The sequence below is a fragment of the Protomyctophum bolini genome (genome assembly GCF_963924005.1).
Source record: "Protomyctophum bolini genome assembly, chromosome: 13".
Classification (NCBI taxonomy): Eukaryota; Metazoa; Chordata; class Actinopteri; order Myctophiformes; family Myctophidae; genus Protomyctophum; species Protomyctophum bolini.
This window is the reverse complement of record NC_137874.1, coordinates 21,819,516-21,845,666: the sequence shown is the minus strand read 5'-3', so window position 1 is coordinate 21,845,666 and position 26,151 is coordinate 21,819,516. Positions and strand designations below refer to the sequence as shown.

At 43.9% G+C, this 26,151-nt stretch overlaps 1 protein-coding gene across 3 annotated transcripts; it reads right to left on the bottom strand.

The window, feature by feature from the left end:
* Positions 1-4,466: 4,466 nt before the first annotated feature.
* Positions 4,467-25,991, bottom strand: rbm27 (RNA binding motif protein 27). Of its 3 annotated transcripts, XM_080779977.1 has the most exons (21): positions 25,807-25,991; positions 23,556-23,674; positions 23,328-23,455; positions 22,682-22,761; positions 21,691-21,935; positions 20,742-21,047; positions 19,561-19,845; positions 18,398-18,580; positions 17,371-17,517; positions 16,174-16,339; positions 15,592-15,745; positions 15,146-15,382; positions 14,405-14,542; positions 13,498-13,623; positions 13,126-13,200; positions 12,510-12,668; positions 11,186-11,290; positions 9,257-9,484; positions 8,744-8,827; positions 8,218-8,337; positions 4,467-8,053 (listed from the first exon to the last, which is right to left on the bottom strand). In XM_080779977.1, the coding sequence occupies exons 1-21, from the start codon at positions 25,863-25,865 to the stop codon at positions 7,952-7,954; spliced, it is 3,246 nt and encodes a 1,081-aa protein (XP_080636103.1). In that variant the 5' UTR covers positions 25,866-25,991; the 3' UTR covers positions 4,467-7,951. The 3 variants fall into 3 exon arrangements, with proteins under 3 accessions (XP_080636103.1, XP_080636104.1, XP_080636105.1); XM_080779978.1 differs by lacking the exon at positions 11,186-11,290; XM_080779979.1 differs by lacking the exon at positions 18,398-18,580.
* Between the last annotated feature and the right edge of the window lie 160 nt (positions 25,992-26,151).

The window sequence follows — 26,151 nt, the reverse complement described above, 5'->3', positions numbered from 1 at the left end:
ACAGACCCTCCTCCAACCACTGCAGATGTTGGCAAAGGTCTGGCTATATATGCTATACATTTTATACAGATTGCTGCATGAAAATAACGTTTATAGGCCTACATCTTCGTAATTGGATTGCTTTAAATTATTTAATTATAAGGCTACACTCAAAACGATGCTTACACCATGCGTTTGAACTCGTTTGGCCACTTTTGGACAGGCTGTGTGAAGTGAGGGGCGCTCTAATCATCGTACATCATCGTACATGTTCATCAGCAATGGTGGTCCCTTATTGGTCAAGGTTGGCCACGACACGTCAACATACCCAGCCTATTTGCTCAGACACATATGGCATAAATTCTCCATTCATTGTCAATGCCATTTAATGTTTGTGTTCAGACAGAATCTACAGCTGTTTATAGGAGGGCCTCAAAAAAAGAATTGCTTTGTTTGAAATATGCAAGTCTTTACTCTCCTCTCATGGAATAGGCTACCTACTTTACTACCAGCACTTTACACTAATTGGGTGGCCTCAGTCTCCGCATCTTTTCAATTGTGTGTCTGCCTGGCCTCCTTCAATAGCCTACTACTCCGTAGTGTACGGTGTCTTGCCGATAATGTATAGGCTATACACTGCCAACGCGCGTTGTCAGCTTAAGTAGGCTATATGTGTAAACCAGTTCTTATCGGTAAGCGACAGTCTAGGGCCTATAGGCTATGCCTTCGGGGACCCATGGGGCTTTGCGGCCCTATATATAGTAATAGTCTCCTGTGTATACGTCAATATAGGCCATCCATCCATCCATCCATGATCCATCCATCCATCGGGTCACTATAAAGTATAACAGACGGCAAGAGCTCCTCCATGCAGCCGAAAGAAGAGCCCTGCAGCGGCCGAAGGGGGACCGATGACACAGCGGTTCCATCCGATCCTCGGTGCCGACTCTCCGGTTCCCTCAGACCGTGAATAATTCAGCAGTGCGGTGGCAGGCATCCATTACCACGTTGGCATGTTCGTATTCATTATACAGATTAAAAAAACACCCATCTTTTCTCACCTCGCATCTAGGCTACTCGCACAACACCACACCTGGATATGATCTGACCTATATAGCCTACTGGTTTACTATAGCCTAATTAATAGACTGTATAGGCCTATACCAGATGTGGATGTCACTTTTGGTAACTTGGTGATCTCTTGGTTGGGGTCTGTAGCTTATAGGCCTACCCTACACTGTAGGGCCTACAGTAGCCTACACCCCCCCGTCCTGCTGTCCCGTCAGAGGCCAGATAGGTTTGACGTAGCCCAAGATTTAGACTCTCGTAGCGTTTCTTTTTCGATTTTGACGATATCAGAATCGAAAAAAACCTCTATGTCTAGGCTATGTCACGCACCTATTTGGAATTAAGTCTGAGGATATAGAATAATGTTCTGACACACAAACAGGCCATCTTCCTCCACCATCATGGTATAGCCTATACTTATGATTATACTAGGAGGATTTGTTTTTCAAATGTGTACATAAAGTGTTAAAATTATGTTTTATGTGGCCACACACACCAGTTCATTATACCTGGTTTTCACCACCCACCTGAGCTTAAGCCTCGCCCACATCTGTGTATGATAATGGTATAGCGTAGAGTAGAGGGGACAGGGGTTAGGGTTATGTCACAAAAAGTGTGTATTTTCAATTGGGCCTTTTGAGCTAAAGGCTTTCAGCTTTCAGGAAGAAAACAAAAATACCAAGACATATTTGAATATTCTAACCACACCTGAGGCCGGGTCTACTAGAGCAGGGATACTCAAATAGATTTACCTGTGGGCCACATTACAAAAATGGCAAGGGGCCAGGGGCCAGTAGATAAAATTACGACATTAATGATACTTGATAACTTCTCTCTTTCAATTGCTTTATTTTCGCAAAATGTATCAAAGTACAATGTGCATGCACACAATATGTAAATAAATAAATGTGTTACATTTTCTTGCATAAACACAAAGAGCTGTTTCCATAACTGCACAAATTATTGCACATAACATGAGTAGCTGTTATAATAACATAACATGAGTAGCTCTTTGCCTGCCTGCCTGCCTGCCTGCCTGTCTGTCTGTCTGTCTGTCTGTCCATGAGTAGTTATTTGTCTGTCTGTCAATGAGTATAGCTGTCTTACTCTCTGCCTGTCTATGAGTAGCTGTCTGCCTGCCTGTCTATGAGTAGCTGTCTGTCTGCCTGCCTGCCTGTCCAATTGTCCATGAGTAGCTGTCTGTCTGTCTGCCTGTCTGAGTAGCTGTCTGCCTGCCTGCCTAATTGTCCATGAGTAGCTGTCTGTCTGCCTGTCTATGAGTAGCTGTCTGTCTGCCTGCCTGCCTAATTGTCCATGAGTAGCTGTCTGTCTGCCTGTCTATGAGTAGCTGTCTGCCTTCCTGCCTGTCCAATTGTCCATGAGTAGCTGTCTGTCTGTCTATGAGTAGCTGTCTGCCTGCCTGCCCAATTGTCTATGAGTATAGCCGTCTGTCTGTCTATGAGTAGCTGTCTGCCTTCCTGCCTGTCCAATTGTCCATGAGTAGCTGTCTGTCTGTCTATGAGTAGCTGTCTGCCTTCCTGCCTGTCCAATTGTCCATGAGTAGCTGTCTGCCTGCCTGTCCAATTCTCCATGAGTAGCTGTCTGTCTGCCTGTCTATATGAGTAGCTGTCTGACTGCCTGCCTGTCCAATTCTCCATGAGTAGCTGTCTGTCTGTCTGCCTGCCTGCCAGCCAGCAAGTTGGTTAACAGAAAATAAATTGTTATGGCTGAGTAAAATAAAATACAATAAACACAATTTGCCTGAAAATAGATTACCCAGCTATGACCTTTTTCATGAAAAAAAATGAGTAGTGATATGGCTGACTGAGTAAAATAAAACAATCTACCTGAAAATAGATAGCTATAAGTGAAGAGCAATTTCCGCAATTACCATTTCCGCAATTTCCTCAATTTCCATTTCCACCATTTCCGCAATTTCCGCAATTACCATTTCCGCAATTTCCATTTCCGCATTTCCGCAATTTCCATTTCCACCATTTCCGCAATTTCCGCAATTTCCATTTCCGCAATTTCCATTTCCATTTCCAACTATTAATGGCAGCTGGGTTTCATCATTCAAATAAAATAGAATTCTGTCCGTTTAGCTATAAAATTATGTCAGGGAATAGGGATACACAGTATGTCTTTCATTTGCATTGCATCCCCCCCCCCCCCAAGCTTTTATTTTCGTTCGAGTAATAGTACAACTCTAATAGTATTACTTATAATAATGTAATTAAAGATCACTTCATCACACTTTTTATTTCATTTTCCAGATTTTTTTTTCTTCTTTTTTTTTAGATTTTCATTGGTGGGCCAGTCATAATGGTCCCGCCGGCCTGATGTGGCCCGCGGGCCTGAGGTTGAGTATCACTGTACTAGAGTGACAAGCGGTGCGCCAGTGCGCATGCGTCGTCAAAACGTTTGGCGCGCGGTAGATCAAAGACACGGTGGCACATTTGCGCACCAGCTGAGAGACAGGGATTTAATTTAGAGAATGCTGATTGCTGACAGGCATTCAAAACAAGGAACTAAAATGAGATGTTAACGTCCTGTAAGTAGACTTAGACATAAAACTAGTGTTGACTAATCATTACAAGTGGCTCTTATTTTGATGAGGCAGTTTCTGCACAGAAAGTCCGTTTCACTTGTAAACAAGCTACGATGGATGAGCTGTCAAAGTGCTAGTCGCTAAACCACGTTAGCGACCATGTTTACAATATGAAAACTGTCACTTAGACAATGTAGGTTACACACGCTGGAATTAAACATGGAACCTGCAGCCTGCAGCATTAGGTGGTGAGTAATTCATTGTACGTGTTGGACGTTTGTGGTTGTGCTAGAGATAAACGGACAGGTGCTGCAAGTGGGATATACTGCTGCTTAACGACAACACTGTCTGTGACTATGTGTACTAGTGTAGCTTTGCATCAGTTGCATCTGCCCGTGTGAAAGCAGCATAGCGTTGTGGGCTTGTGGCAGGATACGAACGTCTGTACCCCCCCGCACCAAACTACATGGGCAGGTGCTCCTTTGAGTACTAGCCCAAAATAAGTGTGCACCCCATCATAGAACAGAAAAAGTGTAAAAATGACGGCACTTTACTTTAGGTAAAGTGACAGTATTAGTATGCCTATTACAATTAAGAGTTATCGATCTATGGTGCCTCCCTGTCATCCTGTGCAATGAACTACTGTTAAGACTGTTGCTGAACATCCATCTCCTCCTCAAAGGCTACTTTCATGGACCTTACCAGTGCACCACACTGAAAATGTATTTTCTGTTTAAATTAAGGGCTGGAGAGAAGTTACTAAACAAACACAAAAATATATATATCACAAAATACCCTACCTTCTAAATCTGTACATTGTGATGTCAAAGGGTAGGAACCAAAGAAAGGAGACGACACAAGATTTCAAGGTAATATTGCGGAATGGTTTCTTTTTTCCCCCACCAATGTTGAGCAATCTTTTTTTTTCTTTTTTAATCTTTTAAATCAGATATTTAAAAAATATATGTTTTGAGTTTCCAATTCATATGAATTCTTAGGTGTTTTTTTTTCCTTTCTTGATCACTCTCAACACAACCCATTCCTTCATCTTTATTGGCAAAAGCAGACATGCTAGTAAATTAGAAATCCTTTGTTTTTACAAACAGAATAAATCAAGAAAATACATCCACATCCTGCAAATATAAACAGTAACAAATCCAAAACTATTATCCAATAAATGTTTTACATTTTTACAGTTGTGTCATAGTAGCATACAGTATAGTACAAAAAGATAAGTCCAATCTATACTTCGGCGTACAACAGTGTTGTATCATGCAGATCGGCTATTTCCAGTGCGCGACTGCAACACCACCATACGATGATACGAAGGAGCATTAACTAGGCATTAGGGTTGAGAGACGGACATCCTTTCTGAAACTTCATTTACACAAGCTTGAAAGTAGATCATTCCTTATATAAAGGCTACCGCCAGTGATCTAATCTAACCAAACTATTTCAAGCATTTTTCAATCAATGCTCTTAAATGAAATAAGTTTTCTAAAAAATAGAAAAGGACAGCCGATTCCTGCAAACTGAAAACGGATAATCTTGTGCGCCTTGGAGCTGCCTTTGTAAATTAAAAAAATCTAAAGTTTAACATATTACAGCTCCACACTGTTTAAAATAAGTTTATTGTATAGGCTCTGGCAAATGGTGTGGTATCTCGCTTACACCCTGATGTATGTTATTTTAAATGTAGAGGGCCTTGAAATCTGCCACCTGTAAGTTTCAAAGCAGAATTAATCAACATCGACTATAAAATAAAACATGCACCCCTCAGCTGAGAATTAGTGGAGCTTATATTACTTAGTAATACAAGGTGATTAGGTCACTGGCGAAGGCCATGAGATACCAGACTGCATTCTGTGAGATATGTAACTCAAATATTATAGCAAACAGTACATCTCTAGGAGGAAAGATGAGATAAAGCAGAACCAAAAAAAAAAAAAGGATCGTCAGGAAGTTCTACAGTATACCTTTACGTATAACTAAAGGTGAATGGTAGTGTATCACTGTACATTCACAAATGAAATAGAAAGTGCTCTCGTTAGCTGTTAACCTCTACTTCCACAATAACAATGTGGTTCTCTGAATGATGACTAGGTTTCCACACAGGCTGAAAACGGGGCCATCTTTTCTACCTATCTATGTATGAGTAAAACAGGAGGTTGGGTTCCGTGCCTTGTTGACATAAGCAGTAATATATCACCATATTTTGGTATTGTGACTTGGGATAGCCTGGCAACTGGCTCTAGTAGCAGATGATAGGGTTGTATAATAACAAATACTGTGAACACATCACTCTCACAAAACAAAACACATCTAGACAGAAAAGTATTAACTTGTCATATGGGTCTACTGTGTTACGAGATTAAGAATTTCTCCCACCCGATGATTACTAAATACAGTATACGCAAGACAAAATACAAAATATAGCTTTTGTCACCAAAAGGGGCACTTTCTTAAAAGCTTGTCTCTTAGGGCGCCGTCTTGCTGACTTTATTCTACAGACTCTGCAGCACTGTGCGTGAATCACGATGACCTTTCAGAAACCAATATTCAACTGCACGGAGAAGTGTGAAATGTTCACAGAAAATGACTGTTGGGTGACGTTACAAAGTACATGGGCTGGATTAGCACTAAAACCACACTGCTACACGACTCTTTGCCCCCTGACCTAAACCCCACTCGCTCAAAACTTAAAAATGAAAGACAAAATAATTATTTTAAAAAAAAAGTATCAACAGTAATTTCTCTTTCAAACATTTACAAAATTTACAAAAGTAAATCACAAAGTCTTGTAAAAATCCAGCCTTGAGCTGATTATGTAAGGCGAGAAGGAAATTATATATTAAAATCAAATGTTCAATATTACATTCAAACACCCGTCTATAGATGTCAGAAATGTTTGACATGGGTGACGTGATCCTTGTCCTGACAGTGACAGGCCTCTTGGACGGCCAGGACATCGACTGGGGAACGGCTCTGTGCCAAACTGGAGTCCTGGGTTTACAGAAGGTTGCGATACCAATTTACAGCTCATTCTCCATTGATTGGCTCATTTGATTGATTGCTGCCGAGCCAAACAAAGCGATGGGAAAACCAAACGGAGCATGACACGGTATGCCACCTTCAGGGAAACCCTGGACTACAGCTATGCATGAAGCCTATTACTCAAAAATGGTCACACTAGAAAAATGTGGAACACCCACGTAATTATTTAGGCTAATATGTACAGAAAGTGGCACCAGACGTCAAGTCGGGAAAAACAAAATCAATCAAGAGGGGATGCCATTTGTAAACATTGTTTAGGGTTTGTCTCTCGAACCTTTGCCCACTGCTCTGTACCTGTGCTAAAGTTGTGATGCTGGAATGCCTTTTGCACCCAAAAAACAGCCCGCTGTTTTTTCCGCTGGCTACGCTGTCCTCACTTGCATGCGCTAGCTCGCAGCCAGTCTCTTTACATTATGTAGCTAAGCAAGTCCGCTAAAACAGGCCATTGGGGGCTCAGACCAGGCACTCGCTCACCTGCACAACTGCTTGCACCTGCCTTGTTGTCAAGGCAGGTGACACCGTGCCCTCACAGCGTGGAGGGCATGGTTTGTGACATTCGGGTGCAAAAGACATATGCAGTTGTAATACAGTATCAACACCCCATACTGGTACCATATTCACAGGGCAGCCATTTCGCTCAACATGGCTGACATGAGAATATGGTGATATTGCCTGTACTCATATTCACGTAGGCTGGTGGTAGTAATGTATGTTTGGATGCTTCATGAATGCACACTTTCAGTTCATAAACTCTTAGCACTAGATAGTGGATGATCATACCCCACTACAGCGGTACAGGGACGGCACGGTAACTTTAGGTAGTTGGGTGTGGGTGGGTGCGTGTGTGGGGGGGGTCCTATTTAAGATCGCTGTCCCCAGGTTAGGAACAAAACTGTGGGAACGATAGAGGATAGCTTAAATATGTATAAAAATACCTATTCACAGTAGACACAAATGTTGTGCATTACTGATATCATCTGCTTAAACCACACTGAAAACGTACAGACATATAGATTTGTTTTCTATTTATAAGTACAACTTAACACTTAATCATTCTCAGCAAAAGTGAGACGTTTTAAATATGCCTTCCGTCAAGTCAAGGGATAAAAAAAAAAAAAGCTTTGCCCTCCAGGTTTCTTTACACAAATAACTAAAGTCAAGACATTAGTCATTCATTAGAAGCCTCAAAACACTGGAAAAGAAGTAAAAAGGTGAATTCAAGTCGCAGCAACTCAGGACGAAAAGAAGAGAACCGGCCATCTGTGAGTAGAATAAGGGCTTTGCGGTTTGGCTTGGCCTTCATCGTCTCCATAATCGTCTCCGGCTCTCGTAATCGTCATCTTCATCCTCGTCTTCCTCCTCCTCTTCCTCCTCTTCAGGCAAATAAGAGCTACTCTCCTCCTGTGGGATTCAGAGAAATTAGTACCCAATGCGATGCGAAACTACCAAAACGCCAATGCATTTCTTACCAGTATTTGAAAGACGAATCTGCGTAGATCAGCTATTTTCACTATTTGTCATGCGCAATAACAATCAAGTGGTGAAAGTGATGAAGAGTGTCATACCGCATTGTCTTCCTCCTTCGCCTCTTCTTCCTCTGGCTCAGCTGAGACAGATGGCGCCTTGGGCTTGTACCATGATATCTGCAACACGCGACCTTTGAACTTGGCCCCTTGGTTTGCTGCCTAAAGAAGCAAGGTGGTGTGTGGGGTGTGTGATTAAGCTGTGGCTGAACACAATCACTCTTTTCTACACAGACAGCACTGAGTAACGCATGATTTAAACGTAGTTGCGTGCCAGTGTCGTGGACCAAAAATAGCCGATCTAAAGGTTGTGAGCTTGTAGAACTGCCATCTGCTTCATTAACAGATATCGCAATAAATTGTGGGATGTATTGAACGCCATAAAACCTATTGGCCTATCTGATCTGATAATCTGTTTTCTATTCAATAGCACATTCAAATATAAATAGTAACTGTTTTTGGCCAAATATGTTTATGCAAACAAGCCAACAAATGACAATTCTTAGAACGTGTTTGCCGTTGAGAGAGATATGTGAGAGGGAGTGATGTTCTGTTCTGCGTGACTTACATTCTCTGCTTCGCTTCGGGTCTTAAAGGTCATCACCACACTGGTGGCGTCCTGGTCACGCAGATCCTCGATCTCGCCAAATTTCTGGGACAGAAAAACAAGCGATGAGCGAGGCGTGATGTGCTTGATTTAAGGCTGAGAACAATGGGGTCACAGTGTCCCCACTTACACAATTCCAGACATTTTATCAGGAACCCTGACTGCACTAATAAAATGAAGGAACCTATGTCCTCCCGTCCGATCTGCATTTTTCTCCTCAATGGGTGGAGCAATTGATCTGAACTTGCACATGGGCATTGACCATTAGCATGTGAAGACAGCCACAATTAGGGTATTTATTAACGTTTTTTGGAGTTTGATAGTTAGTGCACATGCCTTGTGCATCCATACGGTCCCAGTCGGTGGGTGGATTTAGCCGAGTAACAACTCTCGCTAATGATGAACTCTTTTCCAATGGCAGGTATTATAGCTCTTGAACCTGTTTGTAAACGTACGGTCATTTCCTGTACTTACCACAAAGTGCGGCATCAATTCCTCTTTCTCTTCTTGGGTGACCCCCAGGATGGCCAGGGCCCGGGTTCTGTGGTCCACCGACATGCGGTTCAGGACCCCGCCCCGGGACATCATGTCCCTGCTCCGTCCCCGGCAGTGGCCCACGTGCCCAGCGCCGGGATCCAAGGCCATCCTCCCTCTAGCCCGGCCCCGACCCCCAGGAGGTCGGATCAGACCCAGCCACGTCGCCTGGAAGAGGAGGTTTAACAAAATCTGTAATTCTCATACCTTCAAGATTTTAAAAAAATGTTAAAAAATAGCAGCTGTACAGCTCGAAATTTTTCAACAGCCATCGCAGGAAGAAAAATGACACAGATGCTTTCCCGGTTTTAATGCGTTGCCGTCGTTCATTGATACATGAAGACATTAATGGCTTCATCACACACACACACACACACACACACACACACACAAAACCATATTTCAGCAATGAAATCTGAGCTGGCCAGTGTGGTAGGAATGGTCATCACAATCAATCTATTACACTATAGTAGCTTGTCAGTGTCAGTTAAAATGCACTTAGTCTTCAGTTTGACAGATCCTTCCCTCTACCGTCTCTTCAATGCCAACTCCCTCTCAGCTTTCCTGCTGTCCGTCTTTCCTATGCCGTTTTCCTCTCAGCTTTCCTGCTACACTGTCTCCCTCTCAACTTTCCTACTGTCTGCCACTCCTACACTGTCTCCTTCTCAGCGTTCTATTGTCCGTCTTTCCTACACTGTCTCCCTCTCAGATAGCCTGTCTCACGCCTACACTGTACACAGTGCTATATCAATAAAGAAAGAAATTCTAGTCCCCATTCTCCTAAAACAAAAAAAACAAAAACACATTTGGCACCTGGTCAAGTCTAAATACACCAAACACTTCCTCTCTCCTTCCCTTCTTTACAAATGGCTGTCACTCCTCCATTTTTAAAGTGACATCTTCCGTCATGCCAGAACCTCACAGCCTCTCCTCCCATCCATTTAGTCCCTTCCTCACCCACTCTCTCCCCGCACACCAATCATCACCTCCTCGAGTCTCTACACGAAGAGTGGCGGCTCAAACTTTAATGAGGCGTGCCTCTATCGAGTCTGGCAAGCGGCATCTTTATTTGGTTCCTTAGCAGACAATCCTCTGGGCTTGCTTAAGTGGCTGCAGTTTAATGTGCAGAATGAGGCTAGGGGTTGGATGGGGTGGGGTCATGCATATTTAACAATGGAGCTAATTTAAAACCCCGCAGGGCAGGAAGAGTGAGGGCGGTGGCACTCGTGTCAGATGGGGATTTGCGAACACAAGCCATGTTCTTGGCATCTATGCGTCTTGCTTTTGAGTGTGAGAGTTCACGGTCATGGTGTTTGCCTTAGAAGGAGCTTTGGTCATAAATATACACCATACCAGTAATTCTACATGTGATCAAGCTGAGCGGAACATGTGTAAACACTGTTGTTTTCTGGTTGTGTCTATAGCGCCAGCATTCATTACATATCCACTCTCAACACCACACAGCAAAGCCCATCAGGTTGTCGGATAATCTCATAAAGTCTTATTTTGTATCCATTTTCTATTCTCTTTTGCCAGCTTCTAATCCAAAATGCCACACTGCATTTCTTTTCTGACACTAATGGGCCGTGCAGACATATACAGTGTCAGCTTTTCAGTGCACTGGTGCTCGTCTACCAGTCTGAACATGTGTGAATCGACGTCTAGCATTGTGCCACTCTTGCAAATCACCAATTCTCCACCAATGGGGGGAAATGCAACACCAGAATTACTTTTATTTGGTGAGCACTGTGCCTGGTCGGACCGATCGTTACCCTCTCCATGTGTCTCCAACAAAATGTTGCCTTCTGAGGTTTCGTATCAGATTTAGAAATTGCAGTATGGCATCAACAACACTGGCGTGTACCCTACCTCCACCTGCAGCTGTCCTAGTTTCCTTCTCAGGTCTGTGGTGTCCTCTCCAGAGCTCATCTTCTTATGGAAGTCCAACTCAGCATCCAACAGCTCCTTCTGGGCCTGGATTCACATTATGTAATAGAATGGGACACGTGGAATGAAGCTGGGAACTTCGCAAGGTTTGTTCGTCATCCACTTAAGCATACTTTGTGTCACACCCTTGACCACTTAAACCCTACATACCGCACTTCCTTGGCAGGTGTACCCCCAGGGGTCTATACTTGGGTCTCCTCCCTTTTTCCACAAAATCTCTTGGAGGTCGGAGTCAATCCCTAGCCGAGTCATGCCAAAGACTACAATAATGGCACCGTGCTTGGTAGTCAGCAGCATCAAAGGTTGGATGGGGGATAAGTCCCTGCAACATACTAGCGTCCTGTCCAGGGGATGTACTTGTACATAGTGTCCAGGGGGTGTACTTGCACATCACGTCCAGGGGGTGTACTTGTACATCACGTCCAGGGGGTGTACTTGTACATCAAGATAGATGTTTCACGCTACAGAAACAGGAGATAGGCTCCTGAACCATTGGCCACATGGCTCAGGAACTGTCGCTTCGTAGGGCTACTCATTTACTTACCATGTACCTCATTAGCCCATATGCAGCAATTGGGTTTTTCAGCAAAATGTTGCCCTCTTGTTTCTGAACACTGTAAAAAAATAAACCTGCTCAACTTCCTTCCGAGATATAGAATGTGCGCGTTTCTTAGGCTCTTTTATGGGTTGTATGAATTGGAAATAGTATGACCTTTAATAACGAGACTACCGAGAATCGTTAACACATAAAAATTAAGGACTGGAACGCATCTGTGTCACCTTATAGCTTTTAACCACTTTTGAAAAGTCGTGAAAATGTGTGCAATTCTTGGAATATATATTCTTTCACAGCAAACATTTTTAACTCTTATCTTTGTTTGGGGGGGGGGGGTCCATATTTTCAGATGGGGGTCAGCAACCAAATACAGATCATTTCTGGGGTCCTTTTTCTTTTTTAAATAACTTTTTCACCTAGTGTAATCCTGGGCGCTACACTTCCTCTGCCAACCTTAGGGGGCAGCGGACTGACCTCATGCTTCCTTCTATGCATGACGATCAAGTCCAAGCTGCTTCTTTTCACTGACTGGGGGAGTTTCCCCGGTCGGACGTAGCGAGTGGAAGGAACACGTTATTCCTTGATATTTTGTAGTGGTCTCAGTCTTAATTGGTTTAAGGAACCAGAATCACTACAATCTGAACCCCAAGTGTATATAGTGTGTGGTGAGGCGAGTCAGGGGTAACTCACGTCTGTCTTGGTCTTGGGCTGGTTGGCGGCCTGGGAGGCCGGGTTCATCTCGTTCTGTAGCTGCGAGATCTTCTCCGTCAGCTCCTTGAGCGTTTTCATGATGTTGGCTCGGTCTTCTGGCTTCATCCCCCTGTTCTTCTCCAGGCGGTTTATCAGCGCCTATACGGGAAAATCAAAATGGTGGTGCAAGAGGTTGATCGAACAAATTGATTGAATCCACTATAAAAAAACATATTCAACGATAATGCATCATGAGGCTGATTATTTTATCATTTTAATATAAATTTGAACCTTCATTTTTTATATACTAAAGTTATTTTATTGTTTATATTCAAACATGGAATATTTGTTGGTTGCTCTACTGTAAGCTGTAGTCATTATCCACATTGCTTCGGTTTTAGTTGGGGACACTTATGTTTCCCTGGAGGAAGGCCCTGTAAATGGCAGGAGTGTTGCCTTTATAGATGTGACTCTGACTATATAAAAGGTGCTGTGATGTGGAGTTTAGTGCAACATCTAGTGGCTGAATGTTGTCTAGCCATGCCACCTTTAAAGTACATTGTTCCATTTTGCTTCTCTAGGAGCACTGATTGTGTTCCGCCACAGTTTGTCTCACCTTCTGACACTCGATCTGGGTCTCCAACATCTCCTGTTTCTTCTTCCTCATGTCCTGCTGGAGCTTCATCGCCTCCTGGACAAATACATATATATAAATATTTACTGATGTGGGCAGCAACGTTTGGTGGAGCCCTTTCCCCCCCCCCTCATCACCAAAGCTCTTTGCAGAAATTAACCTACAAGCTCACAACGCATCAAAAGCTTGTAGATTTCTGCATAAAAACAGAGCTGATCTACAAGCTCACAACATGTCATGTTGAGAAGCGTTGCAAGCTTGTAGACCTGCTATTGTTTGCCAAATGTTTGTCCCCCGAATAGAGATGCTAGGTTTCCTCTGGAGTCTAGCAGGACGATGAACCCATGAACCTGCCTGTTTTTTCCTCTGGGCCTCCTGTGCTTCCAGTGCTTTCCCCGTCTTCCCCAGGCTCTTGGAGGACTTGTGGGCCATGGACGCGTAGGGGCCCTTTTGGGTGGCCGTCAACGCTGATGTGGACACCTAGGAGACACGGAAGACAGATTTGATGAGAACATGTTTTTTAGAGCAATCTCAAGGACTTCAGATAAAGATGCCAATGTAATGGCAGACGACCGTCACGTAAAACCCAACATTCTCGGCAGGAAGAAAGCACTAATTTACTACAATAACGCGTCTCTCGTGCAAGGGTGGACCTTTCTACAGAAAGCCTGCTTTGGGCAGGGGAGATTGTGCTTTGAGCTTCAGGCAATACCTCTCGCAACCAGTAGATGTCCTAAATTACTCAATGGAAGAGCAGGGAGACCACCTACTGTACACCTACTGTAAAACCACTGCACACCTCCAACCACTACAGATATTATGCATGAACATACACTGCCATACAGATTGGTTAAAATAAAGTTGCTTTACAGCAACACATGTTCTTTGACCTAGGCCATTCTTTTTTCAACCAATATGACAAAACATGTTCGACTACCTTTTTTCAGTAACCAAAACTAAATGGAAACTTATGGAAAAAATGGTGTTGCAGTGTGACGCGTTGTGTAAAATCAGTCATTACGACAGCATCAAGGCCCGACAAAATACATTTTAGTCGACTAATAAATCAACTGTAGACTAAACTCTTGAGATTTAGCAGACTAAAACTAGACTAACACTAAAACATTCCAGGTGACTAAAATGTGACTAAAGATAAATGAAAACTATTCAAGAGACTATGACTAAAATCAAAATTTGCTGCCAAAAACACTGGTTATGCAGTCCAATCACGTGTGCACACAGAGGAGAGAGCGAGTCATACCGCGGCAGGGTCCGTGCTGCTGGGGTGCAAGCCGTCCAGCTTGCTGGCCGCCACCGGCCCCATTGCTCCCAGTAGCCGGTGCTTGTTGGGAATGGTTTTGTTCAGCACGTAAGCTGCCGGGTTGTGTTGCTTGATCCCCTGTGGAGAATGAACAAAACAATATGTTCATGGTGTGGGAAATGCATCGAGGATCTTGCTCCCTGCTACGGAATCTTACTACGGAAAATAAAGTAGGTCAAACTGTTTCGATGTGGTATGATGGCTTGGCATTTCATATAGCAAAGCGGTGCCATATCAGATTTGGCTTCCATTATGAAATGAAAGTTAAATATTAAAACATTTATGAAATGTTGAAAAAAAGAAAGAAAAGAGATGGATATTTCTGTGGCCTACTGGCAGCGTGGCATGCATAAAAAGTATGGCACTGATTTGTCAAATCATTTGTGAGATTATGACAGCCATTTTCACATGGTCACATAGCGAGACACTGGATCATAACTATTTGGCAAATAAATCCAGTTCTCAATTGTCCCAGTTAACCACTTTATCCAACTTTTAAACTCATGTATACCTGTAGGTCCAAATTAAATGTATTTGTGAGCTTGTACATTTGCTATTTTTGAGTGTTTGAAAAGCTTTTTTAATAATTTTGAAATACAAAAACAGTTTGAGAACTGATTTGGAAGGCAATAGTAGAATCGGCCTCAGGTCTTAATGGGTGGTTCTGTTCCCTGTATTAACCTTATGCAAGAGGCTGTGCTGTGGTCCCAGGCTGGGGCCCGGCACCACTCCCTGAGTCACTCCAGAACTCTGCTCCAGCTGCTGGGGTCCCGTGTTGGCGACCCCAGCCTCACGGTGCCAGTAGACGCGGATGAAGCGGTTGTTAAGGACGGCCTCTGTGCTGGAGATGGCCCGCTTGGCTTCTTCGTTGACCGTGTACTGGATCAGCGCCGCCTCTGGGTCCCCGCCAAACACCACCTAAAGGCAGACAAGTGTTTGCATTCGCATGACAAAACAATTTCTTCACAGAATCGGAATTCTTATTTTTTGTTTGATATCAATAAAAAAGCGTTGTGGTTCAATGCTAGATTGAACCACAACGTATCACTCATCCAATAAGTCTTAACAGCTCCAATAGTGTAACTTCCGGCTCTAAGTCAAGACATGGTGTGTTTCACCGACGTTACCTGGATGTTGACGATGGTGCCAAACTTGCTGAAGTGCTCGTTGAGCTTGGTGATGTTGTTGAGCTCCCGGGGGATTTTGCGCACCTCCAACTTGGTGTTGATGTAGTGGTTCCTCTTAGGGAAGATGCCCTTGTGTTGGTTGTTGAAGCTAGGCCTGAATAAAAACAACAGGTCGAGAGCGTGAGAGAGATAAAAGTGTTGGTGTACAGATATCTTTTGGTTTGCTGGTAGACAAATTGGAAAGAAAATGCCAGGAAAAGAGAAAGCCGGTAGTTACTAGAAATTGCAATCAGTAGTATGGGATCTAGATCTGTGGCTAGTGGGTACAAACTGTGTAGTCTGAGATGAGGGTTGATTTTTATCGGAGTCATACAAAGACAACTACACCCTCTTGCATTTGTATATCGCGGATGTTTTAATACCCATATGATTAAGCCTCTCTCTTCCTGGAAAGTTAGCGTTCTGAACTAGAGCCAATGTTCTTCCATCAATGGGGGTCTGTAATCTTGTTTGAAATGACCAGTGACCACTGAACACAAACTAAAATGTATAGCACCACCCTGTGTCGTGGCGAGTCCTTACTTGTCCATCCAGGGTTTTTTAGCGGCCGGTCCGCCCGCTTCAGTGATACTGGCTCCCAGTCCCATAGGTCTCTTCCTGTTGTCCTGCTCGACGACGAAGCGTGATGTGTTGCTGATGGCAGGGGTGGCGGCGACCGCAGGTTCTGTCTGTATCACTATGTTGGCAGCTAGATAATATAACACAACAAAAATCACAATGACATGATTGAAACCGAAAATAGCAAATCTAGATAGACTATTTTCACCGAATGTTCACCTATTTTGAAATGCCCGGGAAGGCGGGATATGGAGGTAGTGTTGTTCGTCAAATCAACATTTATCTACGCAAAAGCAGTAGTGGAAATGCTATTCACATTCTTTACTTAAGTATCAATATCACAAAAGTAAAAGTCTGGTATTCTAAATTTACTTCAAGTACTGAGGTGTAGTGGAATAGAAACTGCTAAAAACTGGAACTGACACCTCAACATTGTACTTACAGTACGTACAGTGCTTGAGTAAATGCACGTAGTTACTTTACACCAGTAGTTCCCAAACTTTATAGGTGGAGACCCAAAGAGAGATTAGACAGTTGCTCGGGACCCAAACTTATGATAACAGCCGAGCTATAAGCTCATAACCGTCAGAGATTAAAATAGGGTGCATTTTGCATCTCAAAACGCAGGTTATAGTTAAGGGACTCAATAAAACAACGACCTCTGCATCCACGGGATGCACTACTGTACTCAGCATGTACAGTAATGTTGTTCAAGTGGAACTCATAAAATGTCCCTGGGACTCATCTAAAAGACCATCCCTGCATCCCGGGACTCATTACATTGAAAACCTATTCACATCACTGAACCGTAAACGCTGCACAAAATAGATGCTATTTTCACTACTTCTATTTATTCAAGAAATTACTTCAAAAAAATCATTTAAATTGGTATTAATTTATGAAAACTTTTTTATGAATGTTTTGTTTTTCTTTTTAATTATAATAATTAAAAACAATGTAGGAAACACAAAAACTAAGCGACCCATAAAAATGTGTTTGCGACCCACAAACGGGTGCCGAGCCACTGTAGCCACTGTTTGGGAAACAGTGCTTTACACCACTCCCCAAAAAACGTGATAGGACTATCACTATTATTCTAGGCTAGGCCGTTTGAAATGAAATGCTATGCGTGTTATGCCAGGCCTATGAGGACGACTATACCTCTGGAGCTCTGTCCATCTCCTGAGGTGAGGCCAATGAGGTTGGAGCGTTGGGTCTGGACCCGAGGGATGAAATGACGGTACTGGTTACGACCCGCTCCTGTCAGACCTGGAGATTCTGGGTTGTAGCCCTCTGGGTCGTAGTTATCTAATGGAGAGAGACAGACATACATACATACAGATGTTTTACAAGATTGAATAATGATGTTTTCTTTAAAACACAGATATATATGCGCACACTTTGTATAAATGGATATGCATACATACTGAACACCTGCTACAATTCCATTGTAGGAATTAAGCCATTTAGGACTGAGGCCGATTCTAAAATTAAGTTTTCTGAAAAAATCCAATTAGTTCAAAATTTGCATTTTTTATGCTGCTAATATACTGTACATAGCAAGAACCCCAAAAGGGGTTCCCGTCCTGAAGGAGTAAAACACCAAAAGGGGTTCCCGTCCTGAATGGGTTAAGACACAATGCTAGGATACATGCTGAGAATTATGAACTGTGTGCAATGGCCCCTGTAATGACGTTTGGATATATGTAGTCATTTATAATTTATGGGATGGGGTCGAGTTCAAATCACAGCATAAGCAAATGTCCCTGTTTGCAAAATAGGACCAACTCGGGCTATGTTCAGAGTGGTAGCCTATCCATTTTGGAAAGGCCAAAAATCGCAACTTAGAAATTCACTTTCCAGGACCGATGTCTCAGTCTGGACAGCATAAAATGTTAAAGAAAAATAGAACCTCATACTCATTGGTAAGAAGTTATTCATTTTCTGATTTACTGACTGCTCTTATCTACCTTCAATCCCTCATATTTATAAAAGGTGCCACCCTCAGGCCAAAAGATGGCCAAAGCCTACATGTGTGTAGTCAGTGCTTACGAGAAAACTCCTGTCACGAAAGCATAAAATCTACTTAAATGGAAAAACACAAAACAAACAGACAAAAACAAATGACGGCAAGTGCCTCCCCCAAAGACACAGTCCCAATCTGAAGAGAAGAAGCATCGCTGCTTACATTCAGACTGGACATATTGGGGACGAAGCAGAGACACAGATGGCGAGGAGGACAGAGGAGGAGGAGGAGGCGGAGGAGGAAGAGGAGGAAGAGGAGGCGGCGGCAGCCCCACACCAGGCGGTCCGATGGGAGCGGCGGCGGTGATGGCCGACTGGCGGGTGGGGGTTTCTATCAGTGGGGGCCCTGAAGGAGACACAGGACCTTAGCTGATGCCTCAACGGTAAGGCTGATTTAGACCTAGTTGCGTGCCAGAGTGTCCAACAGAATATGGCAGATTCATGAGCTCACAATGCGTCGCAGCCATACTCAGGCACTCTGTGTGGGAATTGCATGCAATAACAATTTATCGTTTAACCCATTCTGACCTGAGATCAGATTCTAAAAATGTCTTCTACCTCCTGACAGTTTTCTGAAAAAGCTATGTTTCTATGTCCGTCGTTCTTCGATTTTTCAAAAATAGCAGACCTACAAGCCCGTTGCGCTTGTAGATCTGCTATTTTTCAATAGCCAACACCAAAAGGGGTTCCCGCCCAAAATGGGTTAAGCCAAGTTATGCATGAAATCAGTGTATTTGTGGTCACATACAGTAGACACAAGGACATTGGAATGTGGGTTGTAAAAAAAGATTACATACAGTATAAAGACCATATTGTCGCTGTTAGGCGGAAACATTTTATGTTCGAAACTAATACGCTTTAGGAAATGAAATAACCTTTGTTCCAATGGAAACTGCATCCCAACGCGTTGTGAGCTCATTGGTCGTCTAGTTCCGCAACTATTTGTGTAACTCTGCTGTACAATAAACTAGGGCATCCATTTATGGAGATTGTATATAAGGTTTCTGCCCGACGGCAACGATAGCCGATATCTGCCTGGCATGGCCAGACCAATATCAGTGCGTACTGCGTGTAGATATTAGTCTGGAATCTCTGCATGGAACCTGCATTTCCATGGGGCAAATTATGAAAAGTCCAATCACAACCGACCGGGGCCAGACAAAATTTGCCAATGGCTGTTATTGAAAAAATATTGCACAGGCAGATTCGTCTGGTTTTCAGGCTAATCCGATAATAGCGTAGCTGGTATGTGTCTTCTTGTTCGATATGTTTTGGATTGGATTTCTGTGCATGTATAAACGTAGCCAATGTCAAAGCAGTGCTTACCAGTCAAGGGGAAGACCCCGGGTGGAGGTGGCTGGCCGTAGTGGGGCATGGAGGGCATCCGGAGGGAAGGCGGGGGCTCTGTGATGGGGGGCATGGGCATGCCCGCAGGGGCCATGCCGGCGGGCAGGGGCATGCCGGCAGGGGGGGGCATGCCGGCAGGGGGGGGCATCCCGACGGGCGGAGGTGGGAAGGGGATCATAGCCGGCAGGGTCACGTCGTCCACGATGAGGGGGTCGTTGCCGTGGTCGAAAGCGCATAGGTCACCGCGGACACAGAAACCTTTCTCTGAAAAAAGGAGAGAGAGGAAGAGACAGTGTTGAGCACAAACAGGTCACCCGTAAATACATATTTAGCCCCATGTTCAAATGCCCTGTCAAAAATTGCTAAAATCGCTAAAATGGAAGAAAGCAGCAAATGAAAAAAAATGAATACTCATCTTTTACTTTCTCTAATAACCTAAAACATGAACCTTGGTTGAAAAAACCCAAAGTTGTCCTTTAAATTAGCACAATCTAAAATAGTATTAGGATTCAATCCATCTCATGACGTGCCTCCTAAGGACTGGCTCACTGACTCTGGTATGATTGTAGAACGGCAAGACAACAACTGGAGCAAACATTATTTTGTTTTCTCTACTTTTTCTTTTTGTTCATGGCTTTTGTGAAATGCTGGCTGGTCCCTGGTGGTCTGTTTTAAGCCTGTGGGACACTGAGATAAGTATAACGTGACTGCTATGTCCCTGTGGACCCAGCAGTGGGAGAACATTAAACAGGGGTCATTAGCACCAATCTAAACAAGGACCACAGCAGCGGCACACAATAACCAGAACAACCTAATACAACATGGTTCCCTTCCACAGCAGCCATTTTGACCGGTAAACACAGCTGAAGGTAATAATATAATAAATGTTATTTATAAGGCGCCTTTCAGGTCACTCAAGGTCGCCGTACAAGTTAAAAACAGTCGATGCAAAACACAGTTAAAAAGCAAAGCAAAAACTAAAGTACAGCTTGCAGCAGAAGACACAGAGGTCAGCTTAAACAGGTGGGTTTTGAATATGGTTTGTGTCTGCTAGCGTGAAGTTGTGAACTGTAGTTAATTATTCATGCTGCCACACAGTAACCCCTAAATTAACCACACGCATGTGCACATAAAAAAAGAAACTGAATGGTCTGTCGTACCATCGTAGTCCCGACAGCGCTGTTTGAGCGAGGGCGCACCCTTGCTGTTGAACACTTTGCCGCCATCTTGCCTCTGGTTTCCGTAGTAGCCGGACCAGCTGTCCGTCGTGCTGTCCGGCAGGTGGGCCAGCGTAGATATGGGGACGCCGCCGGTGCCCGGGATCCCGGTGCCGGAGGAGGACGAGGAGAGAGAGGTGAACGGGTGCTGCTGGGGTGTTGGAAGGAGAGGGGAGGGGTGCGGCTGTGGCTGAGAGCAAGAGGTGCCAGAGGTGTCCTCCCTCTTCACCTCAAACTTTGACTTGAAGTCTGTTGAGAGAGCACAGAGAAACGTCAGACAACTGAGCTCATTTGTTTTAGTATCATTACCGTGGTTCAACGCCATACTTTCAACCTGGTCAACTTCATTGCTTCTTCAACCGTCCTCTTAAATTAATGCAGATAGATTTGTGTTGCTATGGCAATGCTGTGATGCTAATTAACCACATGAACCAGTGCGTCCCCATTCTGGGTATGTCGTTAACAAAAGTACAGACAAATATTCAGTGAAAACAGACAGACATTTGGACAAAAACAAAAAATAAAGCCGTTAAGCAGCAACAAATGTTAAGCTAAAACACACACCTACAGTAAATGTTACCCTAGCCACACGAAGTGGACAAAGTGACAAAAGCAGCTGATCGGTGTGGTGAACAAACAACCTCGTAGGTAACAGGCCCAATTCCAGTCCATGTTGTCAACTCCCCAGTTATAAGCCTTCGGCATTGTCTGCACGGACGGCACCTCGTGGACACAAAAACACTGTGCAACCCGCCGCGTCCAGCGCTCTTCTCTCAGACCCTAAAAGGCCTCTACGCTGCACAAAAGCCACAACAAGGGTTCTCCGGAGACAGAAAACAAGAGACAAAAAGTGTGCGGTGGGGACGGGGGTTGGGCTCTGCTGTAGGCTCACCTCCTCTGCCTCCTCTGTGCTCACGCTCTCTGCTCTTCCCCCGGCTGCCGCTGCGACTCCGGCTCCGGCTGTAGCTCCGCCTGCGGGGGCTTCCCCTGCGGCGCTCGTGGCGCTCTCGCTCCCGGTGGTACTCGCCGCCACCAGGTCCGCCTACTCCTCCTCCACCACCACCGCCGCCGCCGCCTTTCCCGTGGCGATCCAGCTCGCGCCGCTTGCGCTCCTCTCGCCTTCTGTCGTCGTGGCTCCTGTGTGCACGCGTTATTTAGATACATGATACGTGTACAACAGCAAAATCCTAAAGGTTTATCTAGTATTCTAGTACACTCACTGTGATAGTCTAGGTAGGAAATTTTTAGTTTTGCAGATACACATTTTGTCTTAACTGTGGGCATAATTAATAATAAATATTAATATCTACTCTAGCATAGTGTTACTTAGAAGCAGATTCTTCCAGCTCTACAAGTTATGTATTAAGTTGGACATTGTGCAAATTTACCGTTTATATGACAATTAATCCATTTACCATATCTTTGCTTTTCTTTTTTTTTACCATCCCCAGTGCAGGGTCCTTGACAGTGACGTGTTTCACGGACCAGGGACACCAGGGCCTTAATCAAGCTAAAATTGGGTCTCACAGGAACCAACTCTACCTACATGTAACCATGGAGACGTGTGGAGACGTGTATACACACTCTTATATGTAGTTAGTCAATCAAGAAGGGTTTATTTGTCTCATGCATACAGGTGTGCCAAAATTGTCACCAACCAAAATGTTGGTGACAATGTCCATCCATTGTTTACGATGTTCAGGTAAGGATGGCCAATATATTATGACCTGAGAATAGATAATGTCTTATAGCGTGACCTGAGAATAGATATTGTCTGGCATTTTTTCATTAAAGCTGCCCTTTGTCCTTGACCCTGTCAGAGAATCACACCAACCCAACGATTGAGAACCAGAAGCGGGCTGGTGGTCAGATGGATCCCATACCTGGCCTCATTGAAGTCGGGACGGTTTCTAAGAGGACTTCTCCTCTGCCTGACGTCTCTCTGCTCCTGGGCAATTTCAGCCTTGAGAGGGAAACACAACAAAACCACAATACACAAATGCAGAAGTTTAAAGGTTAACTCTGACAGTACGTTTTAACAGCGGGCGACAGCCAGTCGAATTTTCCGGAAGTGCATTATTTGCCAATGGGACCCGGCAACTGCTGGCGAACAGGCGATGGTCGAAAAGTGGGCGGAGGAACGTCGGCCGAAAAGATGAAAATAATTCATCTTTTGGGTGACGTCGCTCGGCGATAGCCAATGAAGTTGGCTCGCCGTTGTTCTCCCGCTGTTAAAACGCACTGTAACTTCCAGTCTCCAGCCGACCCACGGTGGTACTTCACAATATATAAAGTAAAGCAGTATATCAAATTAAAAGCACCAAATGGATGAGACCAAAAAAGGAAATTTACTTTATGGTTAATTTATGCTAATAATAATAATAATTGATCAGTTCAATTAACTGTTGTACCCCTAAGGTATACTTGTAAGTCGAGATAAGTGTAGTTGATTCCAATTAGTAATCTAAACATTTGTATACAAAATGCACAACAAGACAGACTCTGAATCTATTCATTTACAATTCTTACCTCTACCACTTCAGTTTTCACCACCACAGGTTTTACTTCCTCCTTGGGTGAGTCTGTGGCAGGAGGGTTGCCCAAGTAGTTCTTGGTTGTCAGACATTCAAAGAGTTTATCGACAAATCCTGTTGTCTCTGCAATGAAAGCATTCATCGTTCAAAAGTGGTGTCCAATGTTTCGGACATTCAAGAGTGCCAACAACACTGCATAGTGCGCATACAGTCTTTATATTACCTTTCTGTAGGAAGACGTCAAGTTGGTCAGCACAGAGAGCTTTCAGATCTTTCTCAGGCTTGTCCTTCTTCACGAGAGCCACAACATAGTTGGCTAAGGCAGAGGGGTCCGCATCACATCTGTAGAGCAACGCACATCATCAGTTCTACTGAACAACTTGAAGTCCAATTCTGGGGGGAACATTCGCCAAGATCTACAAGCTCACACTGTGGGTCTGCTATTTTTGGCAGAGACTGAGAGATTTAGTGTACTGTAGACGGGCAAAAAACAGATTCAGGTCCGTTATACTAAGAATAGGGATATTAAGTCCCCAACATCCAAGTGCATACCACAAGGGCTCTAATGCCTGACGGCAAGTACATATTTTGATTCCTGGCTGGCGGGATCAGTTGCTGCATGTCATGTCCTTCATTTCCTATTTATCTCTTCAATGTATCCATCTGAATAAAGCATGCAAATGCAAAAAAAAGGGGTCAGCTAACTCTGAGTGTACAAATGGAACCAATTCGTAGACTCCTCTCAAGGGTCTAATGCATAGTAAACTGTGAGTCTTTGAAAAACACTACTCCAAGTTATGTCATTTAATTAGAAAGGACTGTTCCCTCATAGTCGATTAATTGGTCGGCCAAGACTAACCTCTTAATTGTACCAGTCTACAGGCCTATAGCCAATTAGCCATTGCTCACTGTAACGGATCCAGAGGGGGCTTTCCATGGTCACAATGTGTTGTCCCTAAGACTTTTATTTTGAAAGACTTCCCATATGCCCATATGTCAGGTCTCTGAGATTTTGACTGTTTCCTGCACATTGAAATTGATTTAAATCACCTGTGGTGCTGCTGATGCCCAGCTGGGGCTGCAGATAGCAGCATTATATAAAACAGCCTCAATGGCAGTGGAGCGATGAACAGCGTACACAGAAAGGTTATGTCTGATAAGGACAGATGGCCAAACCAACCTTGGATCTAAATGCCACTTGCACATGCCACTTTATTAATGCCGAGCTGGAAGGGGAAAAAGGTGATCATTTTATTGTTTGTCAATCTTGTACTGTGTTGAGGGATGTTGGTCTTATTGTTGCATTTTATTGTCCGAGGGTCATTCTTGCCATCTTTTTAGATTGCATTTTGATAGGTTTATGTATGCATGCATTATCTAATTGTATTGGTGATGCAGGCCTATGGAAAACATTCAACTAATAATAAGATGAATGTTTGCAAATATGACATGTTTATTTGTGATAATTGATTATGATGCATTTCGACATTTTGCTCTAGTTTCTACGTTGGGTTCCGAAATAAAGATTAACGTAAAACTCAGTCTGCTTCATCCTTATTATTCAGCCAGTCCGCTACGCTCACCAAGGAACCAACCTTAAAGCTGATCTCTACATGATTGTATGCAGCCAGCAAGTGTACACTCCTATTAGTTTTAAGAAAGAATGAGACTGTTGTTAATTCATCGGGGGAGAGGGGACTTTGTCACTATGGTGATTTAAAACAAACTGACAACAGAACTAGCCAGATCATAGATGCCACTGTTGCGCAACTATAGAGATCCATCACATACAATGTCTCAATTCATGAACGATACAAAGTAGAAATGTCGGTGTTAAAAGTATCCAATTGTAACTCCGTGTGTAGTGTACATTACAAATGTATCGGGTCCATTGGTTACATTGTACACTGTAACCAATGGACCCGATACATTTGTACACTCAGTTACATGACCTCAATGCAGAATGCTGATGTGTCACCTGGTCCCCAGATGATGCACTTAAACATCTGTAACACACGAGTGGTGTCTCTGTGGGGCCCTCAAGAGTTCAGTAAACAGTGATCAGCATTTAGCTAACATGAACATCAACCCTGCAAGCAACAGCACCAAGCTGTGCACACAACAAACACTCCTGCTAGTGCTGCTAACTAAACCAACAACCTGGCTGCCTGGGACGCAGTTTACACCGCAAACTGCGCCGTTTTTGCAACTTTACTTTAGAAGTAAGTGACTCAAATCGTGCCGATCCTGGCCAGGCTGATCTGTGCCACACACGGGCCAACAGCAGAACAGACGCGCACACACGACTGTCTGCTGCGGCTAGCAGCAGCTGCACACTACTAGCACGGTTGGTTCATTAATACCAACGCATCACTCAGACAGTCACACTGGCTAGCATGCATGGCTAACAGGCTAACGGTTCATTCTAGAGGCATCATCACACACACATCTCTGCTAGCATGCTATGAACTCACATCGGCTCCAGGAGTTTGGCCAGCCACGACTTCAGAGCGTCCACGTTGTCTATGATCATCGTGGTCGTGGGTTTTTAGAGGAGACTATAACAGATGTCCAGACGCTGTGGATCCTTCTCTCATCATCTAAGGAAATGTTGAAGCTTCAGCAGCAAAAGAGAGGCCTCGGCTCGTTCGCTGCTCCTTCTTCTTCACTTCGCAGCAGTCGGGATGAGGCGATTTACGGCATGGCAACGCGTTGCGAGCGGCGCTGTCGCAACGCCGATGCAATGCCCCGGCCTCCGTTTCAAATGACAATTATACAAATCTACGAAAAAATGCTAAATATCATGGAATGTTTTACTA

Coding starts and splice junctions, on each gene's coding strand:
- rbm27 (XM_080779977.1), bottom strand. CDS start 25,865: ATGATCATAGACAACGTGGACGCTCTGAAGTCGTGGCTGGCCAAACTC. Junction 12,669..13,125: donor CCCAGATCGAGTGTCAGAAG/GTGAGACAAACT, acceptor TTTCCCGTATAG/GCGCTGATAAACCGCCTGGA. Junction 9,485..11,185: donor TAGGACAGCTGCAGGTGGAG/GTAGGGTACACG, acceptor CTCCTCTTCCAG/GCGACGTGGCTGGGTCTGAT.